At 43.0% G+C, this 8458-nt stretch overlaps 1 protein-coding gene across 1 annotated transcript in view; it reads right to left on the bottom strand.

Moving 5' to 3' along the window:
• The window catches only part of LOC119414217 (microtubule-associated protein 6), a 13344-nt gene extending 7065 nt beyond the window's left edge, over positions 1 to 6279 (bottom strand). Inside the window, exons 1-2 of the mRNA XM_037681317.1 lie at positions 5775 to 6279; positions 3599 to 3920 (exon numbers count right to left, since the gene is read on the bottom strand). Of these exons, the coding sequence (XP_037537245.1) occupies positions 3599 to 3920; positions 5775 to 6196 (744 nt within the window). The 5' untranslated portion in view covers positions 6197 to 6279. The remainder of the gene's footprint in view (positions 1 to 3598; positions 3921 to 5774) is intronic.
• Positions 6280 to 8458: the final 2179 nt, after the last annotated feature.

Genomic DNA, 8458 nt, shown 5'->3' with positions numbered 1-8458 from the left:
AATCTCTCTGATCTGCTACAACCGTATGTCCCACCACGCTCCCTGAGGTCAGCGGACCAGTTGCTCCTCACAGTTCCAGGAACTCGTCTTAAGCGCAGAGGGGACAGGGCCTTCTCTGTAGCAGGACCAAGACTTTGGAACAAGTTACCTCTGCTTGTCAGACAGGCCCCCTCCCTCTCGGTTTTCAAGTCCCATTTAAAAACCCACTACTATTCGGTGGCTTTCAACACCAGATGATCTGTGTTTTGAACATGTATGCTCCACACTCGTTAGTCGTCATTATCTGCATCATTTTTATGTCTATATTTCTGATTTACTTCATTTTGTATTTTGCTTTGTGTTTCATCTGTTGTTCTGTCTGTACAGCACTTTGGTTGGCCTTGTCGCTGTTTTAAGTGCTCTATAAATAAAATGGTATGGTATAGTATTATTTTGGCCAGGCCCGAATTCCAGGTTGGGCCGGGCCAGGTGCAGGCTCAGGATAGAAATGACAAATCTACCGGGGGGCTTTCTGGGTGCAGTTTGCATATTCTGTCTGTGCGTGTGTGGGTTTTCTCCGGGTACTCCAGTTTCCTCCCACAGACCAAAAACATGCACGTTAGGGTGATTGGTAACTCTAAATTGTCCCTAGGTGTGAGTGAGAGAGTGAATATTTGTCTCGTCTGTCTCTGTGATCGACTGGAGACATGTCCAGGGTGTCCCCCACTTCTCGCATGGTGATGACAGACATGGGCACCAGTGACCCCCGTGACCCGAAAAGGAACAAGCTGGTAAAGATAATGGATGGATGGGTGTAAAGATGGGAAACGTGCATGGGTCTGTGCAGGGCAGAGCCTGAACACAGCATGTTCGACCTGAAACTAGAGTAAGACCAGAAGGATCAGACTCGTCTGCTTGAAAACTAAATTATAAAATGAAGTGTGATTTTATAACAGATCACACTCGGACGTAAAAGAGCTGCATGGTCCCTGCAGGCCACCTGATCCTCTTCATGCAGTTTGAATCACAGCGAGCAGCTCTTCATCACCACTTTGTGCTGCTGCAACAGAACACAGCCCCCGTGCACGTCGTGCTCAGGATCCTAAACCTCGTGGGGCTGCTGCTTCTAACAGCCGACTGCAGCGAGCAGGAATCTGCCGCTCCGGTTCCTGCTCAGCCCGTTGTTTTGTCCTGTTCGTCCACTGCAGATTAAACCTCTTAAGCTCCCAAATCTGTTGCACTCCCAGGTTTGAGTCCCAGCACTGTGCACGTGTTTAATCCAAAACGGACTGATTCAGGTTTGTCAGAGGCTCCTTCTCTCAGCCTCCCTCTGGGACGTTTGAAACGAGGTTTGTGAGTTCAAGAACAAACGGAGCTCTCGTTTTTAAAAAAGCATCAGTTTTTTTTTTTTTTTTTTGTGTGTTTGCAGTTTCTTGCTTTTATCTCTTGAGATAAAGTCTGTTCCTGTTGGGCGAGTGCACAATTTTCCTAATTGATTTGAACAAGCGCGTCCCGGATGCCCTCGTTCTTTGTCACCGAGCGGACTGATTGGGTTTCTGCTCATCTGGGACAATGACAGTCTTTTTAATGACCAGTCAGTCTTTGACTCAGCGGATCTGCTCCACATAAAATGCTCGAGCTTTGCGTGCTAGAGGCGAAGGCATGCTGTTTGTATTTATTAATTTTTCACAGAAGGCCATCAGAACCATGAGCCCGAGTGACCCCCAAACGGGTCTGCTGCATGTGTAATGCCTGCTCTGCAGGGGGCTGGCGAGGCAGTAATGAGTTGACCCTGGGGGATTATCTGAGATCAGCTTGATTCGCTGCCCGGCCTGGTTTTTGTCCGACTGAGCAACAAAAAACGATCCAACAGACGAGCTGCATCCACCAGCTTCTGCTCAAACTGTCCCATCACTGACATCTCCCACTTTGACCTCCATCATCAGCATCTTCATCACGACACTCGGGGCGGCAAAACAAAGCAGGTGCGGTTCAGAAAGTGATGTGAATCAGCAGAAGGTCGTTTTATTTCACTCCAGATTATTATTGTCTGCAGCTGAAAGGTGAAGGAAAGCACAACTAAAACTAAAAGATAGAGTGGAAATTAAGTGTGGTAGTAGCCGAGAGTCATCCACAATGCATATTATGAGTTTTACTAAATTACAAAAGATTTTTGTTTGAAATCTCGCAATTGCCAACTTGGAGTCAACTTTGTCTGTCTGTTAGCAAAATATCTCATGGACCACTTGATGTTTTTTTATGAAACTTTCAGGAGATGTACTTCTAGAAATACGTTTAGGAGACAACCCAACTCAAGATGGCTGCCACAGCCAACTGAGCACAGTAAACACAAAAACAATTATAAATCAGTCTTTGTTGCATATAATGTGCCTAAATTTCAGGTAATGGTGTCTGAGAGTCATTTACATCACATGATTTGAATGCTACGTTTCACGCAAGATCTTTGCTTAAAACTATAGCATTTGGTGTTGGAGTCAACTATGTTTGTTAGCAAAATATTTTATAAACCACTGGATAGATTCTACTGAAACTTTCAGAATGTAATCAATAGATGTGCGACTGTAACTGATTCACTTTTGGAGTCGATCAAACTCAAGATGAACGCCACAGCTAGCTGACCTTAGCCATCACATAATGGCTTTAACTCTGTGAATTTTGCAGAGAATGGGCTAAAGTTTGATGTGGTAGTAGCGAAGTCTAATACACAGCCCAGAATGTGACATTATTATTAATTATTGTTTCCATATTATTTTTAAGGTTTGACCAAACAACTATAATTTAATTTCTCATCATGATGATTTTAGTCTTAAACTCCGACATGAAGGCCTCTAGGCAATGTGCATTCATTTTAAAGAATGCTTGGTCTTTAATTCTTGATTTATTCTTTTCTGAGCAGATTAAGATACAAACACAAAAGCACAAAAAGAAGATAATTATAGACTTTTTTCTTTTTTTCTACTAATGCTCTTCAGCTTATCGGGGTCAGCTGTTCTGACAAAGACAGGCAAACTACCTGACCCGGTTCAGAACTGTACTGGCAGATGGTGCAGATGAGGGACGGGATTAAACCTCTGGAGACGCCCAAAAACCTGTCTCATTGTCACGTAACAGCTGAGTCAGGAGGGAGGCGAGGGTCTTCCACCCCTTCGACCAGTTTATTCTGCGCTGAAACCAACTCAGCTTCCTGAAGCTTTGACCTTTAATTCTCTGACTGACGGGACTTTACTGTCTGTTATATTTTTAATGCACAACAAGGAGAAAAAAAAGGATGAAATTAGTTTTGTGAATCTTTTTCCCAGAAATCGTTGTTTTTCTCAATAAGATGGAGCACAGACGTCCAGATGTCCTCCTCACAGACGTCCAGATGTCCTCCTCACAGACGTCCAGATGTCCTCCTCGTCAGCTCTGTTTTAGTTTTCAGGTCAGAGCGATGAGCGAGGCTCGGGTAGTGTTACCTAACAGAACACATGGCCCGCTTCAAACAGCCGGGTCACCTTCAGCTGCTGTAGGAGCCGGTGCTGGATCATTTCTCAGAGACGTCCCAACAGCAGGAGATTAAACTGCAGCTGCAGACTCAGTGAAGTGTTTGTGTCCTTACCTCTCTCCTGGTGGTCCCACCGTCCTCCGACCTCTCAGGCAGGACGCCCTGCTGGAGGCTGGAGGCTGAGCTGCTGACCTGTGGACCAGTGGGGGGGTGCTGGGTGGCAGGGGGAGGCTGTGCGTTGGGGGCAGTGGATGGGAGGGTGTGCTCCACCTGATGCAGGCCCGTGGACCTGCTGACCTCCCCACTGTAGGCAGCCTGGTAGCTGGTCTCAGGTGGGGCGTGGGTGGGCTCGGTCCCTGGGCTGGAGTACTGGGCTGGTGGGGGTTTCCTCACACTTTTGGCTGGTTTCACCCCCGTCCACGGCCGGTACTCTTCCCTGGAGGGAGGAAGATGCATCAGAACGACTTCAGATTAATGAACGAAAGAAAAGCAACCTTTGTGGAAATTATAAACCAAAATATCAGCTGAAAACAAATACGAACACCGAGCGCTGAATGACAGCTGAACGTTGCCGAAGAAGCTGAAACAGAGTCGTTAAACAAAAAAGGAGCAACACACAAAATAAAGGCTAGAACAAGCGAAACTCTAGCTAAAAGTAAAAAAAATAAAATAAAAACACTAGCTAAAAGAAGCAAAAGACCAACTAAAATCTAAAAAGCTCAATGAACTTGAAGTTCACTCATGGAGTTCATGCTCAATAATCCAGGTAAAAATCCAACAGTGTTCAGTCAGGTCATCTGGATGGTTTCTTTTTTTGCTGAGACGTTTCGTCCGTCATCCAAAGGACTTCTTCAGTCTGAGGAGACACCAAACAAACTGATTCCCACAAAATCATACTCCATAGTGGGAAAACGTTTGCTGGTGCTAAAATGGCCTCCAGGGCCCGCCCTCTCCCCCATCAACTCCTCTGAGACAGTCATGCCAAAGTGGTTCAAAACACCAAAGTTCATGCTCAATTATCCGGCAATAAAAAGCAGAACATTTGCAAAAGGCTAAAAGGAACAAAAGACTAAAAGAAAAAAGAAAAAAAGCTAAAAAAAGCAAAATGCTAACTAAAAACCTGTGAATAAATAATTCTAAAAGAATTAAAAACACTGGCTAAAAGCTAAAAGAAGAAGAAACACTTAACTAAGAAATAAAAAAATAACACTAGCTAAAAGCTAACAGATGCAAAACTCTATAAAAGTTAAACAATAAAAACACTAGCTAAAAGAGCAGAACACTAACTAAAAACTAAAATGCAGAACATTTACAAAAAGCTAAAAGGAACAAAACACTAAAAGTTAAAAAAGCAGAACAGTGGCTAAAAATAGAAAAACACTAACTAAAACCCTAAAGCAAAAAGAATAAAAAAAAAACACTAGCTAACACTAGCTAAAAGCTAAAGAAGCAGGAACACTTAACTAAGAAATAAAAACAGAAAATTAGCTAAAAGCTAAAAGAAGCAAAATTTAAAAAGAAAAAAAAAAACACTATAAAAAAGGAGCAAAACACTTAACTAAAGACTAAAAATGTAGAACAATAAAAACAGCTAAAAGAAGTAAAACACTTACTAAAAACTAAAAATGTAGAAAAATAAAAACAGCTAAAAGAAGTAAAACACTTACTAAAGACTAAAAATGTAGAACAATAAAAACAGCTAAAAGAAGTAAAACACTTACTAAAAACTAAAAACCTGTGAATAAATAAAAGCTAAACGAATGAAAACACTGGCTAAAAACTAAAAGAAGCAGGAAAACTTAACTAATAAATAAAAACAACACTATAAGCTAAAAGAAGAAAAACTCTAGCTGATGACCAAATGTAGAACAATAAAAACTGCTAAAAACTAAAAAGCACGGATAAAAAGCAGAATATTTGCAAAAAGCTAAAAGGAACAAAACGCTAAATATAAGTTAAAAATCAAAACAGTATAATTAAAAATACCAAAACACACTGGCTAAAAGCTAAAGAGGCAGGAACACAACAAACAGAATACAAAGCTAAAAGTAGCAAAAGACTAGCTAAAAGCTACATGCTGGAGTTGATCACAGATCATCGTTTGGAAAGACTTAAGTTCTCAGTATATGTGAAGTTAAACATAAAAACCATCTAGAAGTTTTGAGGTCACCTCCTGAAAATAAATGCCTCTGAATGTTCAGGTGATGTTTGGATCAGAACCAGCCTCACAATAAATAAGGAATAAAGCAGGGGGGACAGCTCCTGGTGCTGGAACCGACCCAGCACGTACCTGTAGGAGCTGGTTTTGCTCTCCTCCATGCCCTGCTGCTCCCCGCACCTCCTCTGATCTCTGTCCCCCCCGGGGCTGCTCCCATCGTTATTAATCCAGGGGAAGTTCTCTTTCCTGGGAATGGGCCAGGGTCTGTAGTCCTGCTTGTACTGGGTCACGCTGGGGAAGGGCTGGTAGTCCTCCCGGGGTCTGTCCCTCCGCGCCCTGAACGACCCCCGCGCCCCCTCCGCTGCGGGCGCGCGCTGCGGGGGGGCCCTGGTGCGGGACTCCGAGTCCGTGAGCTGCTTGGTGACGGAGCGCACCTCCTGCTCCGAGATGTCCGAGTAGTTCTGGATGGTGAGCGGGACCGACAGGTCCGACTTGTCGAACTGGTTCCAGAAGCGAGCCAGGCAGCAGACCCTGCTGATGCACGGCCAGGCCATCCTCCCCCAGGAGGAGTTCAGATGGAGAGGGGAGGACCACCTACAGGAGGAGAGAAGGAGTGAAAGGATGGCTGCGGGTCCAGGAGCCCATCCTGTCAGCTGGCAGCAGGAGAGCCGGTCTGTCTGAGTCCTCCTCTCACGTGGTCTGTGACACCAGAACCTCCTCCTCATGCACAAATCCTCTGCACCTCCAGCCTGGTCCTGGATCAGCTGCTGTCTGATTGGACCCACAACCACACTCACTTCATTATGTTTGTTTATATATATATATATATATATATATATATATATATATATATATATATATATAGTGGGTGTGTTTGTGTGCAAATCGGTTAAATAAGTTTTTTCTCTCATGGCAGCTGTGAGGAGGTTACATAACTGTGGTGCAGAGATACAGGAAGGCTTTATTTTGAAGACACTGTCAGGGTAAAAACACTAGCTTAAAGCTATAAACTAGCTAAAATGAGCAAACACTAGCTAAAAGCTATAAACTAGCTAAAATGAGCAAACACTAGCTAAAAGCTATAAACTAGCTAAAATGAGCAAACACTAGCTAAAGGCTATTAACTAGCTAAAACGAGCAAACACTAGCTAAAACCTAAAAAAAAGTATAATTACTATAAGCTAAAAGAAACTAAACAGTAACTAAATGTTAAAACTACCCAAATTCAAACTAATGGTTAAGAAAAACCAGGAATAGATAAAAGTGAAAAAAGGATAACACAAGCTAAAAGTTTAAACAAGCAAAACACTAGCTAAAAGCTAAAAAGGTAACACAAGCTAAAAGCTAAAATAGATAAACTGAAAGCTGCAACAGGACAACAGATTGTATGGGAACATACAATGATGACAATATATAGCACATTATTAGGCCCGAGCAGCGAAGCGCTGCGAAGGCCTATTGTAATCGCTCTGTTCAGGCCCGAGCTGCAATTTTTTTCTGTCAAATGAATTGAATGAATTGAATTGAATTGAAATGAAAAAATATACAAGCTAAAAAAAAAGAATAACACAAGCTAAAAACTTGAGCAAAACACCAGCTAACACACCTACACCCCCCTGAACATAAGAGGATCTGCGGTGGAAGTGGTCTCCAGCTACAAGTACTTGGGTGTACACATGAATGACAACCTCAGCTGGAGCAACAACACCACCAGCCTGATCAAGAAAGCTCATCAGAGACTCTACTTCCTCAGTCGGCTGAGGCGAGCTGGTCTGAGAAGCTCAGTCCTCAACTCCTTCTACAGGTGTGCAGTGGAGAGCATCTACACCTCCAGATGCAGGAAGAGGGCCACCTGCATCATGAAGGACCCCACCCACCCAGCACACACACTTTTTGCCCCACTCCCCTCAGGAAGGAGGTTAAGGAGCATTAAGTGTAGAACCACTAGACTGAGGAACAGCTTCTACCCTGAGGCTGTTAGACTCATGAATCTCTAACTAGAATAATCACTGTGAAAAACCATATCATGTTGCTGCTGATCTGTTTCATGTTGCTGCTGATCTGTTTCATGTTGCTGCTGATCTGTTTCAATGTTGATGTGTTCATGCGTGCACATCTGCTCACAGACTCATGTTCATGTTTGTGCTGATGTTCAATGTTTTATGTTATGAGTGCTTAGTGTATATTTAGTTGATGTTTTTCTTAGTTCATATCTTAGATGTTATTACTGTTTTTCTTATACATTTTATTGTTGGATGTAACTGGGACCCTGCGTACATAATTTCGCTCCACCACATGTACCACATGAGGTGCGAATGACAATAAAGAAACTCTGACTCTGACTACTAATGCAGAGAACTATGTTCAGGTTCTAGAAACACATATGCTCCCATCTAGACGTCATCTCTTTCAGGGAAGACTCTGCATTTTTCAACACAATAATGCCAGACCACATTCTGCAGCAATCACAACATCATGGCTACGTAGGAGAAGGATCCGGGTACTGAAATGACCAGCCTGCAGTCCAGATCTTTCACCTATAGAGAACATTTGGTGCATCATAAAGAGGAAGGTGCGACAAAGAAGGCCCAAGACGATTGAACAGTTAGAGGCCTGTATTAGACATGAATGGGAGAGCATTCCTATTTCTAAACTTGAGAAACTGGTCTCCTCTGTCCCCAGACATCTGTTGAGTGTTGTAAGAAGAAGGGGGGATGCCACACAGTGGTAAAAATGGACTTAACCCAACTTTTTTTGGGATTTGTTGATGCCATGAAATTTGGAAACAACAGATTTTTCCCTTAAAATGATACATT

Source organism: Nematolebias whitei, chromosome 9, assembly GCF_014905685.2.
Source record: "Nematolebias whitei isolate Nwh7 chromosome 9, NemWhi1, whole genome shotgun sequence".
Classification (NCBI taxonomy): Eukaryota; Metazoa; Chordata; class Actinopteri; order Cyprinodontiformes; family Rivulidae; genus Nematolebias; species Nematolebias whitei.
The sequence above is the reverse complement of the archived record's forward strand: the minus strand, read 5'-3'. Positions and strand labels throughout refer to the sequence as shown.